The 23,166-nt window shown below is 39.4% G+C and overlaps 1 protein-coding gene and 1 pseudogene across 3 annotated transcripts in view; both read right to left on the bottom strand.

Moving 5' to 3' along the window:
• Window positions 1–263: 263 nt before the first annotated feature.
• Window positions 264–23,166, bottom strand: part of Xkr4 (XK related 4) — a 439,385-nt gene continuing 416,482 nt past the window's right edge. The window contains exons 3-5 of one of the 3 annotated variants that reach the window (XM_052717635.1): window positions 13,686–17,286; window positions 10,421–10,584; window positions 264–8,011 (exon numbers count right to left, since the gene is read on the bottom strand). In XM_052717635.1, the coding sequence (XP_052573595.1) occupies window positions 16,340–17,286 (947 nt within the window). In that variant the 3' untranslated portion in view covers window positions 264–8,011; window positions 10,421–10,584; window positions 13,686–16,339. The remainder of the gene's footprint in view (window positions 8,012–10,420; window positions 10,585–13,685; window positions 17,287–23,166) is intronic. The other 2 variants (XM_052717634.1, XM_052717633.1) reach the window with 2 other exon arrangements.
• LOC128096116 (non-histone chromosomal protein HMG-17-like) lies at window positions 18,904–23,068 on the bottom strand (annotated as a pseudogene).

Raw genomic sequence — 23,166 nt, 5'->3', positions numbered from 1 at the left:
TTGCTACTCAGAAGGCTGAGCAAGGCAGGAAAATATCAAAGTTTCAACTTGGGCAACATAACAAATCAGAAAGAGAAAAAGAAAAAAGTGTTACGGTTTAACCCTAAATGCATTTCAAATTTGTTAGAACTCTGGTTTTCTTATTTATGTCTTTGGATCCTATTGTCTTGAAAATGAGTCTGTGTTTGTGGCCCCTGACCCTCACTTCACCCTCACTGTACTCTGCTCTTCTGGGCTGTGAAAAAATAAGGACTAGACATCTGTTAAAATGACCACAGTGTACTTTATTTAATGATTTTGGTACCTTTGCAATAAAATAAAAAAAAATCTACAAAATCCAAATATATAAAATTTCAAGTTTTCTTTTTTTAAAGTTTTACAAGAAAAAAAATCAGATAACCCAGGAAATTTATTCATTATGAAGTACTACTTTCCACTTCATTTCATCACAAATTTCAACTTACTTAACTGACCAAAATAACTATGGTACTGCAGTATATCAAATACTCCACGCACTGTGCTTTGAGATAGAGCACTTGGAGTCACTGCCCAGGGCAGCAGCTCCTGCCAAGAAAGACACACTTACAATCTGAATGCTAAAGGAATGTCTGGATATGCGGGATTGTAATATGTATATCTTTATATATATATATATATATTTACAGGAAAGAATTTAATAACGCATTTAATTCTTTTTTTCCAAATAAAATTCCAAATACATTTGTACAATGTTTACAAAGTAAGAGCACAGGACCGGCAGGTTTGCATCCGAGGCCAGGCACCGTGCTGTCCAGGGGAAATGTCTTCACGTTGCCTGCACACACCTTATTTCTGAAGTGGAGAGAAAAACACAAAAATGGCGACTGTGCATCAGAATACTATGTAAGTTGAGGTTGGGGAGCTGAGAACCCAGTGGCCCGTTCTTTTCAGTTGTTCTTCCTCTACCACCATTGCTTTTTCTTTTTTTCCAGAGATAAATTTAAAAAACAAAAATTGAACAGAGGGGAAAAAAAAGCACAAAATATTTAAGGCAAATTAAGCAAATATATACAACCTCTCTTTATGTTGGGTGGAAGTGAAGTGTTTTTTTTTTTTTAAACCCAAACTATGCTCAGAAACAAACCAAATTAAGTAGACCTGGTGGAAGTTGGGTTGCTTATGCATTTTATAATTTCTGAAAATTGTTTCACACCAAATAGCATTTTGAAATTTTCAATGAAATAATTTATTAATTATGAAGTGAATGGTATGTGTTTCTGAATCAAACAACAGTAGCTGAGGTAGTTAAATGTGAAACTTACACAACAAAATAATGAGAGAATGAAGAACCGATGTCAGGAGCCCAAGGCCTTGTCGTTTGGAAGCAGGTTCACCTTGTGCAATGGCTTCATGCACAGCACAGCAGCTGTCCTCTTGGACTCCACTGGCTCAGCCAGAGTGTCAACATGACTAGTGCCTTCCCAAGCACTTGCTTAGAAGCAAACACAGAGGAAGCATGCTTCCCAGTGTTCTCATTTGTAACTAATTCTTTCACAATATGTATATTGAAGCCATTATACAAAATAGCATTATTTACCATTACTGGAAATTCCAATCCTAACTTTAGAAGAATGAGGGAGAGTGGTAACCAAAAGTAGGGCTAGTATTCTCTCACGTTAGCTCGAAATCCAAGGTACTTCTTGGCTTCCAAGAGGACCTGGTTTTCTATTGACTCTTTCTTCTGAGAACAGGAAGTCATCTTCACATCCATCACTGAGCTATCTGGCTACTGAGAAGAAAAGCAGGATTTTTTTCTTTTTTCTATTCTTTTCTTCTTTCCTTCCTTCCTTCCTTCCTTCCTTCCTTCCTTCCTTCCTTCTTTCTTTCTTTCTTTCTTTCTTTCTTTCTTTCTTTCCTTCTTTCTTTCTTTTTAAAGCAGAAGCAAGATTCCTATCAAAGTCAACCATGTCCTTCTCCATTGTGCCTCACTCATCAGAGAAAGGCTTAAATAAACAATTGACCAAACTGTTTATGAAAAAAGTTTGTGACGGTAATATATTAGTGATATAGTTGTCATAAATAATCTGGGAGATATTTCTTTGAAGCAGTAGAGAATTTATCTCTGTGTGTCCACGTTTATCATTTGTTTGTTGAAAGAATGTTAGCCAGATGTAACCATCAAACTTGGCAGTTGTATTTACAACTAATCAGAAATGTGATGCTTACCAAATGGTGGGCCTATAGCCCATCTGTGCTAAAGGCTGCATTGCTGACACTTGTACTTTTCTTGGCTGGTGAAAACTCTGAGCCAGTACTTTAAGGGGCTGTCCAGCTCTGACATGCTTAGATTCTATTTTGTACTTTGTGTTAAAACCTCTCCATAGCATGTTCTCTCCCCTGCCTCTTGCTAATCCTAGCAAACTTATCTGAAACTTGACCCAATTGTCAACTTCAGTTTTCTGTATAAAACTGAATAAAAACAGACGTTTATTTTCATGATAAAAAGGGTACACTTTTTCATTTTGGGTAGAAAAATATTGCTATCAGAGGGGATAGAAATTGAGAAATATCCAAATTACCTTTTACTCATGCATTGTATTTATATGACCAGTCTGTGGTAACAGTCTATTTTGGCAGTGCAGAAATTTTTAAGGTGTCACACAATTTTTTATGGTATAGTCATTCTTCAGAAAGCCTAATGCCATGCATTAGAAATGTTTAACCAATTTGAAAATTTAAATCTTTGATTAAGTCCATTGGGAAATAAATTTTAGAGTCCAGAAGAGATTATATCGGATGTCAATATGGTATGTAATTCAAGCACAACGTGATTTTAAATTTACTTCTCAAGGGAAAATTTGAAAACCATTTCAATTTTTAAGACTATAAAAATTATTTTGAAAATGAATACAATTGTTAAACAAAGGTACTAAATGGAAGTGCATCATTAAAATATTACCCCTATTTTTAGCATAGTTCCATGGGTATATTCTTACTTCATAATATTGCCCCATGACTCAAAAATTACAAAAGTTTGTAACTCCAAATCATATTATTTGCATTTACTTCTGCTTAAGTTTAATCATTTAAGCAAGGGAACGCACATCGCTTTGGCAGAGTTGTACAGGATTTTCACTGAAGCTGTTTTTTCTACCATCCTCCTGCCTTTTTTAACCTTTTGTGGAACTCACTCTGTATATTGCATTTATGCAAGTCCACACACTTCGATACGTTGCTGAAGCCATTATACAGGTAGTTCTCTGAAATATTTGAAATACATTTCTAATGTGAAGACAAATTTCCTTGAGAGTTCTGAGCAGAAAGAAGGCTTCACATTTTTTCTGTTGCAGAGGTGTTGTGTTAGAAATGAAATGTGAACCCAGTTAAATCATTCCAAATCCAATCCAAATCTTAATAATACCGTCATCCAGGAGTGGTTTCCAGAACGTCAGTTGGCATCACCAGTACTGGATTAGAGACTAATGATACTGGAAAATGGGGGCAGTCATGCAAACTCCTCAGGGATCAGAAAGGGCCAGGTTTTCTAGATGTATTTATAAACATGTAGTACAATTCAGTTTGATTAAGAAGAAAGTGGTCCATCTATATGGAGATACTCCATGACTATACGAGGGGTTACTTGTTCTCATTAAAAGCTTATAATTTCTACCTAGACCTTTAAGGGAGAAGTTTTTCCTGTATTAGCTGGAATGGCTGCTGCTTCTCAGACAACTGAGGCACCCACCCTTCTTAGCCCTGTGATGCACACAGTTCTCCATGTTCCTGCTACTTAGCAAGAGGCATGGTGCTCTCTAACCCAAGTGCTTTACCAGCTCTCACATTCTTTACAACACCCTATGAGGTAGGTAAACAAATATACTCACTCTTTTATATGGGGTCAATGAGGCCAAAATAAGTTTTGAGGTAAAGAGGTAGAGGAGGGATTAGGATCCAGATGTGTACAGATTACTAGTTTATTTACCGACGTCACTGGACCACATGCCTTCATGCCACTGTACCCAGAAGGGACTATATTCCATAGTGCAAAAGAATATTGTTTTGGCCAGGCTGTGGTGGCACACACCTTTAATCCTAGCACTTGGAAGGCAGAGCCAGGCGGATCTCTATGAGTTCGAGGCCAGCCTGGTCTACAGAGCAAGATCCAGGACAGGTACCAAAACTACACAGAGAAACCCTGTCTCAAAAAAAAAAAAAAAAAAAAAAAAAAAGGAATATTGTTTCATATAATATCTTTAAACATGTTTAAAACAGCCATAATATTCAACACAGGGATTTTTGCTTTTCTATTAATCTATAAATTTCACATCAATCACCTCAGAATCAAAGACCGTAAAAGAAACAGCTTTTTTGTGTGTGATTGCCAATCCATTGTCACCTTCTTGTGGTAATAACAGCCAAACATTCTCTCAGTAACACACAGGTGCAGAGATTGATGATTTAAAATCCCAAGGAAAAAAGAAAAGCCAAAACTTTCAGTGCGCTTGTCAATCAGTGTTTAGAGGGTCATGAGCACCTGGGCTGTGGCCACAGCTGTGTTCAGGGTAGGGCCCAAAATAGTTAGCATGGGGTGGACAAACATTGCTTAGTGGTGAGGTTTAGGTGTTCAGGGAAACTACATCCAGGAAAGGAGAGACTCAAGAGGAATTTCATCATCTGCCTCATGATATTATTGGCTCTGAATGTAGAATTTTACACAATCAAGACACTACCTAGGTACTTAGGAATGTTTGCACTGTCTTTGGAAATCCCTCAAGATGTTTGCATAGCTGGATGCCTCTCCAAGATCTTTGTTCACCAACAATAAGTGCCTCAGAGCAAGTTATGCCACTAAAGTGCTCTTAAAGGGAAATAGGTTGGACGGCTTATGTGTTTTTCTGCCAAACTTCAGATCAGTCAACAAGGCAAAAACACTCAACTTGAAGACATCTATATCTTCACCACCCAGAAGATCAGAAGGAGCAAGTCCAACTTCCCAAGGTTACCAGGACAAAACAAATCTGGGTCAGTGTGAACATCAGCCCTCCTTTTGGAAGGTAAATTTCCATCACGGTCAACATTTCTTTTTTCCCCTCATGGAGAAAAGTGGCAGGGATTAACTGGGGAAATATTCACATTACAATATTCACAGTAACCAGCAATCACTTGTTAACTGGAATGACGTTAGCAAACCAAATCCTAACGTTAGATAATTTGATTTGGGGAAATAGCCTTTTTCCTCCAATTGCAGCCATAAAATTCACCTTGAAGTAATTGTCTCAAACAATTTATATAATTTTAGCTTTAAGATATTATAAGGGACACTTAAAATAAAAAGTTCTATCTGAACAATAAAAAGTTGAAGATTTTGTATTTCCCTTAAACCATTTACAAGCATTAGAACAACAATAATAAAATTATGAAACATAGAAGAGGCTAAAAGAAGAAATTTCCTTTCCTAGAAAGGCCTCTAAGAACTGCTACTTTAAGGCGGTCCCCGTGCAGTTATGTTTAGAACACCCGAGACACAAGCCAACCAACCTCTTCCTGTCATGCATTTTCAGAAAGTAAATAAAAATAGACCGAAGTTGCTCTGCATGATTTATTTCTCTTTGTACAACAAAGAGAATTGCTAGCAGCAGAATGTCACCAACAAAAGATTACTGCACAAGAAAGTTAAGTTCCACCTGCAGCACCTGAGCAGTTTGCCTACCTATACACCAGACAACAGGATGGAAAACTGTATACTCCAAACACCTGGATTCTTTCAGAGAGTTTCCAGATGAGTGCTGCTTGAGTGACCGACTTCTTGATTTTTCATGGGATATTTGCATTCATGTGGACAGTCTTTACTTTTTTAATAATGCTGCAATATCTACTTTGGTTTGGTGAAATTTATTCAGCAGTCATCTGGAAAATTCAAATGTTGAAAGCCAGCAAATAAAAATAAACTCAGTCATGAGGAAAAGTCAGAACTTTGGGGTGATCAACAGTCTAATGTTTTTTTGTGTTGATGGGAAAAGTGCATGACCGTCCTTTTATTTTCTTCTATTGTTCTGGAAAATTACTTGCACAGGACTTATGAATCTCTGAATAGGTACACAGAGAAGGTGACTGACTGATAGACTCAAGATCCAAACTGTGTTGCAAGAAAGATGGTACTAGTTAAACTGGGTTGAGTGTGTTTGAACATAGACCTATTGTGATTGATTTATTTACAATGGGATGATGAGTAAGGCCATGGTAACCCTGAATCTCATTGTTTTTAAAAGAGAGATAATTAAATAGTTTATGTTTAATAACTAAGAGTGATTTATAATCCACCAGAAGCTCTTGATGTGCAGAGCATTACAAGACCACTAGTCAAAGAGAACCATCAGAGGGCAGGTTTCCTTAGAAAGAGTCAGTCTTGGCATGAAGCTTCCTACATGACCTCCACCTCTCCACATCAGCCAGGTCTTGTCCTTTCATAAGGGGACATGCGCATTGCCATAGTTACAGAATGGCAGAGATTAGTTCATGTGCCTACCTTGTAAAAAGAGAAGTGTTCCTGACAAGTGATGGAAAAGTTTTTCTTGGGCCTCTACATTGGTAGAAATCTTCTGTCCTGGTACTCAACACTCTTATGGTCACACTTACTCCCGAGCCTTGTTAGAGAGGACTGCTATTGTTCCTGTGTCCCTACAGTTAACCAACTCATTGTACATTACACAGGAGGGTGTAGGTTCAGGAAATGAGGATTTTTCAGCTTGTTAGTTCTGGTTGTCTGACAGGTGAGGGTAAGTCACAGGGTAGGAGAATACCTTTCTGACTGTCATTCAGTTTTAGTGGTTACACCCAGAGATCACTCTAGAAATTATTCTAAAGAATAATCCATGCTGGATTCCCAGGAGTGTACTCAGAAGTTCTGGGAACATTCTGATAGGGTCACTGAGATGCTTGTGTGGAGACACAGCAATTTCCTCTTCTTCTTCTTCTTCTTCTTCTTCTTCTTCTTCTTCTTCTTCTTCTTCTTCTTCTTCTTCTTCTTCTCCTCCTCCTCCTCCTCCTCCTCCTCCTCCTCCTCCTCCTCCTCCTCCTCCTCCTCCTCCTTCTTTTTCCAGAGTGCTTATTGGAGACACTTGATGACTTTCACCCTTTTCTTTAGATCTAACTTCTAAATGGATGCCAAATGAGGAGATAGAAAGTTTAACAAGGCCACACGCACATCAGACTCTTGAATACTCTATAACTATATCTGAACTCTGACAACTTAATTTTCACCTTTATTTGAAAAAGAGAAAGGGAAGGAATCCTGGTTGTAATTTCTCAGTCCACCTGTTTTCTTATAAATGAAAATGTAGGCATTAAGGCCATTTAGTTGGTCATCCTTAAGGTCATAACCAAGATTTGATCTGAGAAGCCATAGGTTAGTTGGTTCCTTGTTGAAATGGATATTGGTTTGGGACTGGTAATGTCACCACTTAGGAAAGCAGGCATCAAATCACTTTATAACTACACCTTTGAAACTGAATTATCAATGGAAGTTTTACACATTGACTATTATCATGCTGACAATGGGATAAATTAAAAGCAGCGATGGTACTCAAGATAGACCAGTTATTAAAAGATGACAGACTCTTTTCATTTCCAAACAAGTGGGTTTCAATCCACTTGAAACAAGTCCCTTTGACCCATACCCATTTCTCTGAGCTATACAAGTCCCCAGGAATTCATTGGCTAATTTTTTAAAAGCAGTTCTTACTAGAAAAGATAAAGAAAGAGGATGGATACCATGGACACTGATGGCATTCATGTTGAGGGACCAGGTAGAACAATTTCCTTAGCTCTACTTCTCAGAGGCCTGTCTCTTCAAGCTTGGACACATCAGGGCACAGTACTGAACCAAGTGCTCCTTTTCCTTTAACTGATTCATGTTCTCTTCCAGTAGCTTGATTACAATATTACAAGTCAAGAATTTGCAAGATTAAAGTGTCTGTTGGATTAATTAACTGCAATTCATCTCCAGTAGAACTTGACAGGTTCCAAGGTGTTTCTGTAAAAGAAGAAGGGGACCAAAGCATGAGCAGTCTGAGCTGTGACAGCTTGGGTTATGTCTGCAGGTCCTGGCTCACTCCACTCCTCAGTTCTCTCTTCACACAGCTCCTGGCTTCTAATTCAGACCAAGGAAAATGTTTCCCCCCAAGCCTTTGGAGCTGACTTCAGAAACCTACTCACTTATTATACACAACACATTTGAAGAATTTGCAAGGGAAGTTGAGTATTTTTGTGTTTTGAAAGCAAGTTCTAAAATGACAATTCTTTCACCAGGTGGCTAGTGTCCTCTGGTTACAGGGCGGTGACCCATTTTTTCTGTTTTCGAGTAGAATAAAAAATCGTGGGGGCTCTATAGAAAACTACAGGTCAATGTTTAATTGCTTTGTGTATTTCCTGGTACTCAACACACTCAACGCAAGTACTGGCTTTCCAGCCACAATGGATTGCAGTGTACGTGTGTGTTAAGACACTTTGTTGGTTTGTATTAAAAACGGGAATTTCTTACAGTGATGGAAACTCAGTATGTATTTTCAACACACTTAAGGGTATCTTAGAACATACTGATAATGAGCTAATTTGAAATAATTAAAAGTGTTGATTGGATCCAACTCTTTGCCAGAATGCCACCACAATAGTTAAATTAAATTACCTTAAACACAACATCTCCATTTGTTCCTATTTGCAACACTTGCGGTAAGAATTTGATTAATTCCATTTTAATGCAAATTAAGCAGTAGAGAAAGGAAAGGGCAAACTGGTTTAATTTGGTATGTAGAAGTATAATAAAAACATAAACGCTCACATTTTCTGACATTCTAATAGCAGAGTAGGTGGCAGGCTTCAGTAATAGCACAAAAGAAAACTTTGTGTTGTACCATGCTGCTAATATTTGCTTACTATTTTAATTAATCAATGTGATGTTAAATGAGATCTTTGTTCTGTGAGCATCTCATCAGTAACTATATGCTTCCATTGTGTGTCTAAATGTCTAAAAAGTGATAACCTAGGGCTGAGTATAATGATGGTGGCTTGAACCTCTGTGGTCAGGATACAGCATCTCTGTTCCCCTCACTCCCATATTAGTCCTCATGTAGGGTCGTATTATGTAGTCACCTCATGTCTGTCACTGTGTTATTTCTAGAGTCATAGGAAAGCCCTAGAAAAGTTCATATTTCTTTACTGTTTTAATGTAGAATTAAGTATAGATGGTGATAAGAGAAATGTCAGTGTGCTAGAATGGAACAGGTTTAGAGATGAAGCCTGGCGAACCAGCTAAACAGCTCAGAATCCACTGGGAGTTGCTAGGACAAATGGCTGTTTTGTGCCTGTTTATGATCTAGTGGCTGCAGTCACAAGGATCACGCTTGCTGAATAAATGGCCAAGGGAATCAATAAGGGTTGACTCTGTGACACTGATTGCAAAACTCGCTTCACCTCAGTTGTTTTATCTATAAAATAGTGGGGATTTCCTTTAATATTCTATTAAAATTACTGACCTCTGATTTAACAATTTTTTCAAAACCTGCTTAACTTAAAGCAGGGAGGTAAGATGTTGCTTGGGATCTGTCACTGAAACTGAACATTGGCTGAATTTTAAAAACCAATAGCAGAGTTGGGAAACTGTTTGGTTCATTATCTGCTACTTTTTCAGCATCTATTCAAGCAACACACACAGTTCCTATGTAATGCATGTTCTTATGCACTGGAGAAGATGGGTGGGTTAGCACTCTGCCTTCGAACATGCCAAATGCTTTAGAATTCAGTAAATAGTTCATGAACACTTGGTATATCCTTTGAATCTAATTCTTCAATTTAAGATAATGTTTCTAGGTTAGTGCTAATGCTTTAAAAAATCCTCTTAAAGTTCTGTGCCATAAGATATTAAACAAATTTTTGTAAAAAGTAAGGCAATGGAAATGAATGACCTTATAGTATGAAAATAAAGTCATTTTAAAGTCTGTCTTTTTCACTAAGCAGTTTTGACAAGTTATTTTTCAGTCTGCCTAGTTGGATAAACATGTGAGGCATAGATAGACTACAAGGAAAGAAGCCTCAGGGAGACTTTATAGTTTATACACTACTGCCTAAATGGAAAAACAACACTGATCTACACACAATGAGTCAGAGTTGAAGTAATATTCAGGTTCATATGATAGAGACTTCCATATCTCACCATTGGCGGTCCTCTTAGATTTTCGTTTTGGTAGACAACATACCTAAGTTTTATGAAATGTCCCTGGAAAAAATTGGGACATGAGTCTGGTTTTCCATTTGACTTGTTGAATCAAAAATAGGCATGGTGAGGTCACCACAATTCTGAGAAATCTTTCAGTTGGTAGAAGCTGGGACTAACTTTTGTTTCCATGTTTCCCTAACCTAGCTGTGGTGCCTTTGGCAAGCCACTTACCATCTCTGGGTTGAAGCTGTGACATCTGAAAATGATGTCACTCACCGGTGGTTGTGAGGAGTAAATGGGATCTCAGAGGTAAAGGTCTTCAGCACAGCACTAGCATATTGTACATTCTTAATAATGATACTCTATCTGATTTGGGAATCAAACAGCAAGGAAATCTACAGGCAAACAAAATAACCAAAGCACATTCAACTTAGTTTGTTTCCGTGTTTGTGTTATGTCAGTATAATATGCAAACATTGTAACCAAATGATGAGGCAAGTCAGAGACAACCAGCATCCTTGAGTAGCAAAGCCTAGGCCATCCAGTTTGCTATGTTTGGCACTTCTGGGCAGGATTACTACATGCAATAAATAGGAGTCTAACCATTACTTCTTCATGGAGTCTAGGGAAAAGTTCAGGTAGATGGTCCGTTTATCTAATGCTTTGACCACCCTCCAGAGAGTTCTGAGCTCCTCATTTCTGTGGGCACATGGCTGCATGCCACTTCTTCCATTTGGCTCTCTGCTGTTGTAGCTGCTTGTGAGCTAGCCTAATTGCTACAATTAGCAAAATTAAATGACTCATTACATTTTTATCCAATTCCACCCACATGCTGCAGTTTTACTTTCGAATGGGTAATGATCCTGTTGAGGCTGTCCATCACAAGAATCTTGCAATGGGCCTATTTTCAGGATAGCAACTGGAAAAGACCTATCACCAGAAAGCTTTGTCATTACTTATGCTATTTAGGTGTCTGAGAGGGGTGAAAGGATGTTACCTAGTGTTTAGGTTATCTCCCATCTGGATACAGGTTGGGGAAATAGACTCAGAAATGGGAACTAAAATGAAATCACCCATTCCTAGTCATGTAGAAGCATCAAATGTTGGGTAGCTGAGGGATGTCATGAGTCAAAGCTAGCAGATGTGACAACTTTGACTGTTCTCAAAAGCGACGCTGGACTACTAGTCAAAGGAATGGAAAATGATCTGTGTCCATCACTAAAATTATGATAAGGTCCACCTCAGTCCTGCTGCATTGTCAGCCTCTGCCTCCCCTGGCCTCCCAGAGTCAGATTCTGAAAGACAGTTGGAACTATTTTAAAAGAGGCTTTAAGGAATTCTCCTCGGAAACATAAAAATGCAGGCATCTAATCAAAGCTTTATATAGAAACAGTCAGGGCTAACGGCAAAGATATGTGGTGAATGCAAAGGAGCACATATTTAGTCTAGAAGGTGGTTCATTAGAAAAAGTTCTCTGGATTCTTGTCTAAACATTGTGTCAGCACTTGCTTCCACCTAGCAGCATCGGGTACATTTAAAAGTGACTGCATCACCTTACTCAACCCTGTGTGGACATAAGGGTTTCCCCTGGCTTAATCCAATGGAACTTTGAAGTGACACAAAACTACTCTCTTAAGCTACTTAAAGGATGAGTTGCTTAAGGAGGGTAAAGTTCACTCAAGTCAAGAAACAAGGAATTGCATGTCATATAGGCCTGGACTGGAAAGACAGTTCATTTTAAACAAGGAAGTAATAGAGGGTTTTTGACTAAAAGGTCACATGTCAATACGTACCACTTCCAATGCATTAAAGAACAAAATGTACTTTATCCTTGTCATCTATATGTTATCAACAAACCTATAAATGATTTCAAAAAGTCATGGAGATTTAAGCTATTTCCAGGAGTTTCTAAATTTGTGTGTGTGTTTGTGTATATATACTAATACGAGTGTCTGTCTGTCTTTCTGTCTGTGTCTGTAGATCTCGTGTGTGTGTGTGTGTGTGTGTGTGTGTGTGTGTGTGTGTGTGTGTGTATGTGTGTGAGGATGTGTGTCATGGTGTGTATGTGGAGGTCAAAGGACAACTCTGTAGAGTTGGTTCTCTCCTTTTGATATCACATGAATTTCAGGGTTTAAACTCGGGCCATGTTTGCATCTTTGTACAGTGAGTAGCTTTGCTATTGAGGCAACTTAAAGGCACAAAACTCCAAAAAGCTATCATCTATCTGTCTGTCTGTCTGTCTGACTTCTTAATGTATATATGTGTGGGCAATCACATGCCAAGACATGTATGTGGAGGTCCGGGAACAACTCAGCAGAGTTAGTTCTCCCTTCTACTCTGTGGGTTCTGGTGGACTGAACTCACGCTATCAGGAGTTCAGGATTAGTGGCACCTTGGCCTGCTAAAACATATTGTCAGTCCACATCATTTCACTAACACATGAAGGAAACTGTGTGCCTAGGGATTCACTATTTTACATTTAACTGTATCCTTGGATTACAATTATCTTCGGAATATCTGTGTAAATTGTCTGTTGCTAACACGAGTTATAGAATCTTAAACTCTTGGTAAGGGACTTTATTTCATCTGTTGTGTTAGTATACATCACAAATGAATTGTCACAGAGTGTCTGAAAAGCAGTTGCTGAAGTGGAAAAGACACAGTTAAGCAGGATAATGTTAGTATGTAGGGAAGGTACAGGACATAATTTCTTGGAAATCAGACTTTGATAGGCATGGAAAACTGCTTTTCTTCCACACAAATGAAGTCTCAGCATGGTTAAGATGTACGTCTGTGTGTTCTTTAAGTTGGGATTAATTCAGAAATGCTAACTGGAGAGATTTTTTTTTCTCTTTAGAAAGCATCATCATCCAACACAATGACTACCAGAAGAGAGTAAGATCATCCTTTTAAGTGATTCCAAGTGGGTCAGGCCCAGGTAGTCTCAGCCCAAGACAGAGTCCCTCGTCTCCATTTGGATGCTAGCCATTGCTCACCCTTTTGGATTATTTTCCAGCTACTCTGTGCAGAGCTTCATGTCAGATGAAAATAAACTTTTAGGAAGAATTCAAATTGTTCATTTGTGCATTGATGATGCCTCGTTGAACCTGCCCCTTAACTCTGGAGCCTGTGTTTATGTTCTACAGCAGTCTGCTGCCAGTGTGTGCATTCTGAATCAGAACAGCAAGGGGTGATTTTATGATTGCTGCTTGCTTTTCTTACATTTGAGAGTCACAACTGTAACATGGTAGGTAACTCGTTTCCTTAATAAGAATTCATCATTCACTGAAACATCATGATCTTCGCATAAGTCAGATCCAAGAATATTTACAGTATTTGGGAAATGACTAGAAATTCAAGCTTTTTACATCTGTATGAGTACCTATGTTACTTTTCAAGACAAAGTACAGAACATTATCTTCTATTTATATCTCAGCTGTTTTAACCCTTAGCATGTTACATGTGAGATCAAGTTGAGAAGTAACTTAGAACTTACGTGATCAAAGAGTGGATGCTCCTGTTGGCTTGTTTGATTGGACACTATTACGACGTTCACTGTTATTCACTCACAGAATCAGAGCTGCAGACCACCTGGGAAAGTCAGTCTCCAAAGCTCATCAGTTAAAACTTGTCTTAGAACTAATGAAGTTAATAGCTCATGGTTCTGCACACCAGCAAAGTATCTGCCCAAATTGTTGTGATTTCCTTCTATACTGGAATGGGATGCGTTCACCATTTGCTGAGAAGCTGAGTCTTCTGAAGCTTTACTGGTAGCAAGGTAGTATTTCTTCATTCCAACAGAAGATTAGTGTATTGTAGTGGAAATCTTGCTTGAAGGATCAAATCATTGAGTATTAGGATATATGTCTGATAAAAATCGTCTGTCTTAAAAAATTGCTTTGGGGCTTTGTACCAAAAGAAGTCCTAGGTTGAGCCCTCTGTCCCTTCCTGTGGATGTCACTTTGGGGACCACAGTCTTTGGATGACTCATCCATTATGGGTGGTGGCTCTAGAACTTGACTATTTTGAGTGAATATTTAAATGAAACTGACTTTCTTCCTTCTCTTTTTTTGTGACTTGACTGATCTTTAATATATCAGCTGGGTTAGTATAAAACCAGGGAAGGAAGTTTAAGACATCTTCCACTGTGGTCAGGTTGTTCTAATGGATAGATGAAAGAAATCACTTACATCTTGGATTTCCTGGGAGACATTGATCAGTCTTCACAAGCCCTTTCTAGTTAGGCCACTTCCCTCTTTACTTGATGCTCTGATAGCACCCTGGTCAGGTTGCTGGGCCACCAAATGGCAAAAAGTAAGGTAATCTCACCAGGGACAAGTGTTTTCAATCTGCTGAGGCAGGCTGATGGATTTGTAGACTGGATTCTGATATCCCAAGTGAATATGACATTTAATGTATTTTAAACAATTCCAAGTCTATAAAAAAAAGCAACAATGCCTATATGTACACCCTATATTTTTATTACAAAAATATTGAAATAATCCATGAGTTATTCCACTCTGCACCAACTATAAAAAAATACTATCAAAGTTTGACCGGCACTTTTAATGCAACAAAAAGCACCATGACCAAGGACACTGAGAACAGAAAGCGGGAATGTTTACTTGCTGTACGGAGGTATTTAAAACTCAGAAGCTTGTTGAAAGAGCGCGACTTTACAGATGATTTGAATACAAATCTTAGCTGATGGAGTGGTAAGCCCTCAAGCAGTCCAGGCAGTTTCCTTAGAGCATACACATTGCATCTGTATGCTCCCTCTTGTTAAAAGGTGTCCCAAAGTCTCTAGGAGACACATCACTTTGACCTTGGATGGGAGAAGGTAAGTCTGTACACAGCGGACAACCTGATCATTCTTCTCTTGTCTGCTTTGGGATACCACTTATTCTCTGTTTTCGGGGATTCCATATCAGTTCTGTGATTGGACAAAGTTTGGCACTAGAAAGATGTGGCATATGGTTTCCAAAATCACACCTGCTCACTATGGTCATTCTGCACCTGGAAACAGCCCCTCCCTCTCCTGTGGCTCTGTGGGTGCATTCCAATATGAACCACACACACCTTAGAATCTGACTCTCATTTTGTCCCTCCCCCAACTGCTCTTTGCATATAAATTGTAGTTTTGCAATTGAATACTGAATCATGATTATCATTTAATTTACATCACGGATATTGAGCTCCTTGGTCTCATCCAAAGCCATACATGTGCTGCATAGGATTTCTGTCATAAAGCATGTTCTCAACTGCAAAACCTAAAGTAAAAAACAAATCCTGAAATGTATAGAAAAAGAATCATTCAGTCAATGCTAGTACACATGTAAACACTTGAGTTTGCTGTCCACTGCACAGGCTTCACCACATATGCTACTGGTTTCCAAATGAGAAAATGGTTTATGAAATCTTTCTAAGCACTATTGCTTTCTTTCTGGAGTCTGTTTTGAGTTTTGCATCAAGGAAATCACCTAAGCTCTTTTTTGAGATTCATTTTTGTTTTATGTGTGTGGGTGTTTTGCTTGCATATATGTCTGTGCACCATGTGTGTGCAGTGCCTGAGGAGGCCAAAAATGGGCATTGGATCTCCTGCTACTGGAGTTGCAGGTAGTTGTGAGCTACCAAGTGGGTGCTGAGAATCAAACCTGGGTCCTTTGGAAGAGCAGTCAGTGCTCTTAACTACTGGGTTGTCTTTCTAGCCCCACCTCAACTCTTTAGATAGAGGGGTGGTGGTGGTGGTGGTGGTAGTGGTGGTGGTGTGTGTGTGTATGTGTGTGTATATGAACGTATTTATGCAAAAATCAGTAAACTCCATCAAAATACCTTAATGATTAGAGGCAACAATTTTTTTTATAATAATGGTACCCTCCGGTGAATGTGCTCCAAGCCTGTGCTGGAGGAGTTTGGTAACAACAGTCATACTAAGCTGGCATTGCCCCGTTAGGTGGAGTAAGAGACTCTCAGCACTGCTGGCTTGAATGGACACCAGCAGCAGGCAGTCAGCTAATGGAAGATCAAACCATACCATGACAATGTTCAGACTAAGGACATATAGCTCATTGCCCTACTCTTAGATTAAGTGTCATTATTGCCACAGCCCTGCTGTCATCTCTTCATATGGACATTGTGGCTTCTTCTGTTTTATAAAGTGGTTTCGTACTCCAGCCTCTCCTGAATAAGGGCATCATCTTTGTACTGCAGCCTTGGAGGAGATGGGGAACATTCAAAGGCTAATATGGCCTTTCTCAGGCTTCGGTCCAACACGTGTCTCTCCCACGCTGGATACCTATTCCTGAACAGGTCAATTTTAATGACCGATTCTTCAATCCGTGGTGGTCGAGATGATGGGGTGGGTGGTGCAGTTGGTCTCACCTGAAAGACAGGGACACATCCATCCCTCTCTGCAAATTTCTGATCACGGTCACTGGCAACACTGCGGTTATTGGAGATGGACCGTAGTGTACTTGTGGCCACTTCTGGAGGCAGAGAGAAGGCAGTAGCAGGGTCATCACAAGCACAACTTGGTGACTGCCCAAATCTGGGCCCATTGGGATGGAAGAAGGCATAGTACATCAGCATAAAAACAACGCCTGTTAAAAAGCTGCTGAAAACCACGCACAGTGCTGGGATGGCAAATGCATCCGCAATCTGGGGAGCTTTGTAGAGGTACCAGAGTGCACTCAAAGCTGTGTTTTCCAAAAGGATTACAAAATAGTAAATGAACAGCCTGCAGCGTGTCCTGCCTTCCTTGACATTGAACCAACTGAAGATGTAGATGATTCCCACCACCATGTCGAACACAATCTCTTCCCATTTGGTGATACAGAATTCTGTCTCACAGTGGACAATCCAGAAGGTCATGATGCACCAGTGGAGGACAATGAATATCCCAAAATACAGCTGGAAAACTGAAGCAAAGAGGGCAAATGTGATGACTCTGGCAGCGATGGTGAAGAAGTGCCAACAGAACTGGATGATGACGGCCATGTAGCTGATGGGCTTTTTGTCATCTCGGGAGTCCCGAAGAGCCTTCTGGTAGGAGGCTAGGGCCCACGCCAAGGACACAAGGGAGGCTGCTGCTGTAAAACCTACAAAGGCAAACAGGAAGACATCTGTCAAAAGTGAGAGGCAGTAATGGTATAGGAAGTCAAGTCACATGGGCCTGGTGGCTTGGGACAGGCTAGCTAGACTTCATCAGAGGCTATGAATGTCTTTGAGTTTTAACTGGATTAAACAGCCATAAGGAAATCCTAGAAGCTGTCCTCCATGAAGTGACTAAATTCTGAAAAGGCCTGAGTTAATGGAACCACAAAGCCAGCACAAGATCTGAGATCAGGAAATGTGGTGGGACTAGCTTTCAGTGTGCTTGTGTAAGTCGACCAAGGACCCTGCTTTATTTAGTGGGGGAAACTGCCACATGCTCTTGCTTCAACTTAAAAAAGTGTTACCTTCATATGTGTTGCTTGCTTTTGAAACGAGTGTCCTTGTTTAAAAGTGTTAATCCTTGTCAGCTTGGAGAGTCATTCTGTGTTTAAAGGGGACAGTAATGAAAGAAACCAGATGGACTAGCAGCTGCTTTCCTTTCTTGCTTTCAAGCAAGAATGATGTAGCTCATTTCCAAAGGTAGCTTACTCCTTCTCTACAATAAAGACCAGAGTCCATGAAATAAGTTTGCTCTTATTTCTGGTGACACCCGGTGTGCTGTTCCTCTGAATGTCACCGCAGTTTCCCTGCAGATTTTGCACCTGCTTACTGCCTCATCCTTGAAGGAAGAGATGTCTGCTCACTGTCATTTCACTCTTTGCTTTTCATAAATTAAAAATTGTACAGAAATGACTTTCGTGATTTTATCAGCAGCTCCACTTGGCTAGTACTCTATCAGAAAGCAAGATCTTTCCATTGATTTCCTACACTCTGGCATTGTCCACTGTGTCTCAAAGTGCATGTGTATGGTCCAGATGTGGACATTCTTAACCTGAAAACATGATGCCTCTCAGGAGAGACCTCTTTTGGAGAATTGTGTTTTGTCAGTCTGTGTGGCAGCTGGCTTGCTTCAGGAGCAATGACAAATTTTTTCCAAGACTAAGAAGGTCTCATGGCATGGAAAGTTCCCTTGACAGGCCTGGCACAAATCATAGATGGGTTGCACCTGGTTTTTCTTCTTCTTTGGGAACAATAGAAGGTATACAGAATTGGTACTTTTCTTTAAAAAAAATACTTTTATTGAAGAAACCTTACTTTCTCCCACTCATGAGAAATGAATTTTAAAAAGCAGCTATGATGGAAAAGAGTAAAACTGGTTGGGAAAACAAACAAACAAACAAAATCAAACACTGAACTCCGGCAATCACTTCTTACCAGTCCTCTTTGAATGCCCCCAAATATTTATAAAATGTAGTTCCCAGAAGTCACTTCTCACCCTTCCCCCAATGAATCAAGCAGAAATCCTGTTTGTTTTTATGGGCACTGGGACCTTCAAGTTTTTTTTTCTTTTTCTAGCCAATATACACATTGCTAATTCCTAGAAGTCTTGCTCAGCTATGAATGGTCAGAGATCACCACACAAAGGAGTTTATGATAACTCCATTACTGTGCATTGGAAAACATCAATTACAGAAAATTCAGAAATGGGAAAGAGAAGAAAGGAAAAAACAAACAAACAAACAAAAAACCAGAGAAAGTGAAAGGACGGGAACAAAAGATGACAAGCTCATATATGTGACCGACATACTTGTGATGAATCTGTGATCAAAGGACAAAGACTGTGCCCTCTCAGTCTCAGCATCTGTACTGCACAGTCTAGGAGCCGCTCTTCTCTCTTCATCTGTACCATTTGCGGAATTACAGCCCGCATCACCCTTTTGCTTGAGATGGTTCCACATAGGATAGCCCCAAGCTCCAATCCTCCTGCCTCATTCCTGAGCCCTGGAATGACTATTTGCTGCAAGCAGCCTCTTGAATAAATTGCACTCTCTATATTTTTTCCCAAGCCAAACTGTATCAAGCTTTATTAAAGATATTTTCCATAAACAATCATGGTTTTTCAGGCAAGACATGGGAAGACAACCATTAACAGTATACAAGAGCTTCCAAACTCCCTTCTTGTATAGACTACCAAAATCAAAAAGCCACTATAAAACCCGATGAGTTTTCATTCGACACTTTGAAAAGGGAGAGAGCTTAGAGCGAGGGCTGACAGTTCACACTAAGGATGTTTTTTAACAACTTTTCCCAAGTCGACCCTGACTTTCAGGAAACGAAATGAACATGGCAGAATTATCAATCTGAAGGTCCACAATCTTTTATAAAAGGAACTGCTTCTCTTTTGAGGACACTCAATGATACCACTGCAAAGTCCAGATTGCCCAATAGACCCACAAAACCAATTCTAAGGGTCACATTCCAACAGGTGTCTGGTTTGAAGGAAGTTACATCTATGTTGATGGTACAGGGAAGGAAGACACAGAAATGAATTTAGAGTTTCCCCACACAAGGCATTTTGTGCCATATGTCAGCATCAGGGTGTCTCTCCTGAGAGCCAAGAGGAGTCTTTCAAAATTATCAGGGAAAGATGTTTTCCAACATCAACCATCATCAATCCAGCTTGGGAGACATTTTGTTAGTGACACATGTTCCTTCCCCACTAGAACAATGATATGTTCCATGTGCTAACAACATAGCTTTAAAAAAAAGTAAAACAAAATTCTGCATTTTTATAAAACTTGATTAAAAAATAGTATTTCAAACTGTGCAGTCACCAGAAGTACACAGTTATCAAAAATGCACACATTTCACTTGTCATCTCCAGCACCGTCAGCTTTCCGTGCCTGGTCTGTTTTGGCCTGTTTTGGCGTCTCCATTTTCTGCAAGATTATTCGCATCCTTAACCAGCATCAACTTTCCCCTTCTTCCCCTTGGGTACCTCCTCCCGCTTCTTTGCAGGGGCCTTTTTAGGCTTGGGCTCTGGCTTTGGAAGAGCAGGTTTAGCAGACAACCTTGCAGATCTTCTCTGTGGCTCATTCTTCACCTTGGCTTTATCTCCTTTAGTATCCCCTCCGGCCTTTCTTTGGGGCGTGGCAGCGGTGGAGGATGGTGCTGAACTTTGGAATGCAGCGGTTCCGGGGTTTAACAGTCCTTCCAGGGGTCGTCTTTGCTGCTTCTCCACACTACTCCTGTACTGTATACTTTTAAGGTAGTGACTGAGCTGTTGCTGTGCTGTGCTCTTTCCACGTGCTAGCTCCCTTCAGAAAGTACTCAAGCGCTGAACATCTGGGAAAGACAATAGCTTATGGCCAGGCTTCTGAAGACCAAAGACATCTTTGATCTGACCAGGGAAGTTGTTACTCGTCTGTTTTCTAATGCTTGAAAGTGTGTTGGACATTCTAAATCCAAAAAGTAAAAAATCCTAAAGCTCCAAAATCCCAAAGTTTTGGTGTGCTTACATGACACAGCCAGGTAGAAAGCTTCCTACCTGGCCTCATGGAATGGATCACAGTCAAAGTGCAGTTGCACTAAAAATACTAGGTAAGGTGACTTTTAGAGCCTGTTGCAAGGTATATACAAAATGAATGAATTTATGTTTGACTTGAATCTTATATTTAAGAATGTATAAATGTATCTAAACAAGTATTCTGAATTCCTGCACCATAATTCAAAATTTGAAATACTTCTGGTTCTCAATTTTTTAGATAAAATCTCAACTTATAACTGAAGCACAGAACATCATAAAGTTACCTGTTGCCAACGAAAAGGAATAGAAAATTAATTGCTTCCAAATTTCCCTGTAATCTTAATGAGCAGTTCTACCCATGTGACACACTGGGAATTGAGGAGGACAGGCTGGAAGCACAAAAAGGACACTTTGACTTGCCTTGATTTCTGCATACATGACTAACAGTTAAGAGGCTCTATGCTGGAGAGAAGTTCATGCCAACCTTGACTCTTTTAGTCATGAGTGGGTTTCTCTTTTTCAGTTTTTCCTATTGATTAATTGATTATTTTTTTCAAAAAATGTGTTTTTAATTGAAATAGAATTAAATCACTTTCTTTCTTCCCTTTCCTCCCTCCATCCCCTCCCAGCTACCATCCTTTGAGCCCTTCTCCTAACTCCCCCACTCTCAAGTTGATAGCTCTTTTCATTGTTACATATATATGTACGTATGCATGCATGTATGTATATATGCATAGATGTGTATGCATGAATATATTGCACATTTCTTCATTTAGTAGTAAACTATTACAAGACAAATACAGATCTAATCAGAAGTTCAAGACCATTTTAAACTTAAGCTCCCTAGTGTTAATTTCTTTTTCTAGCTCTGCTGTCAATAGCCCAGGTTCATTTCTTATAAATTACAATAGATCAGTCATAAATTCACACCCACCATGGAGTGCTTAGAGTATAAGTTCTTTATGAAAATAACATCAGCTTGGTTGTTTGCAATGCTAAAGTAGATTTTCTTCTTCTGGGGAATAATCCTCTTGTACACTGTAAAGATTTGTCACTTGAATTGGTTTAATAAAATGCTGATTGGCCAGTAGTCAGGCAGGAAGTATAGGCAGGGTGACCAAATTAAGGATGATGGGAAGAAGAAGAGCAGAGTTGGGAGTCACCAGCATATTCAGGCGAAGCAAGATGAGAATATCATACTGAGAAAAGGTACCAAGCCACGTTGGCTAAACATAGATAAGAATTATGGGTTAATTTAAGTGTAAGAGCTAGTTAGTAATAAGCCTGAGCTACTGGCTGAGCATTTATAATTAATATAAGCCTCTGTGTGGTAATTTGGGAAACAGCTGCTGGGTATCTGGGAGTTGCTGGCATGAAAGACACTTCTGCTTAAACCCATGTGCACCCCATCCATAGATTCTGTGGGTTGTATGGCCCCTTACCCTAAAGTACATCAATGCATAATTAGTACAGTAGGGATATTTTCTTCCATAATCACAGTAAAGCCATCACCTTCAGCCAACTTCACATCAATACAACACATTATACTCACCTATGATGAGTTTTCTACTTTTGTCAAATGATGTCCACTCTAGGTTGAATCTAGGATAAGGTTTTATACTCAGTATTCTTTAGTATGGAATGTTTCACCAGGTTTTCTTTGCCTTATCATGACACTGGTATATCCTGAAGATCACAGTACCTCAAAAAAGGAAAGCAGTATTCCTCATTTGAAGTTTATTTTTCTTCCATTTTGATTGCATTTGGGTTAAACATTCCAGTCAGGAATACATAAATGAAATAGAATGATACAGTTTTTCCACATTAGATACTAAACTATAAAGATTCTTTCTACATTCTCTCTGTGTTTCACATCAAAGTAATGAATGACACATATCTCTTATAAAAACTTTATTCTAATGGTGAAAATGGCCAGAGGAAAGTTAAGGGGTTTACATTATTCCTTAATGTGTTAGGATAAATATAAGACTCCTGAGCTAACCTAACCATGATTGATCTCATTTTGTAGAGAAGCAATTGAGCCTTACTTTTAACAGGTTAAACAGTTTATCTCCCCACCTTAATCTACCTCAAAGCTAACTCTTGCTTTCTCAAAAACAGCTGTTGTTGTTTATATCATTTTTCTCTGCATTCCATTCTTCTATCCATCTGTCTACCAGCTCCTTTCCTGGGCCTCTATCATCTTAAGAAATACCACTCACTGGATTGTCACTTCTCTATTTCAGATGTGCTTCCTGTTCCCTTTGTCTTTCCATTTTGTCTGCTGGTATTGAGCTGCTGGCATTGCTTGGGAAGCAGCCCCAGGCTTTTCCCTTTTCCGGCCTGAGTCATTCCATATCCTACAATGCCTCAAACCTAACACTGCCCTGACCACCCTCCTTTTTGAGCTCTGGAGCCATGTCTGCTTATCTGAGACCTCACCTGGAAGCAGCCTGGCTCTTTGGTAACAACCATTGCTTTCTCTTAGAAAGAACATGACTCCCCCCTTCATCCTCCC

The sequence above is a fragment of the Peromyscus californicus genome, unplaced genomic scaffold (assembly GCF_007827085.1).
Source record: "Peromyscus californicus insignis strain IS unplaced genomic scaffold, ASM782708v3 Scaffold_5__1_contigs__length_169319896, whole genome shotgun sequence".
Classification (NCBI taxonomy): Eukaryota; Metazoa; Chordata; class Mammalia; order Rodentia; family Cricetidae; genus Peromyscus; species Peromyscus californicus.
This window is presented reverse-complemented; position numbering and strand designations above follow the sequence as displayed.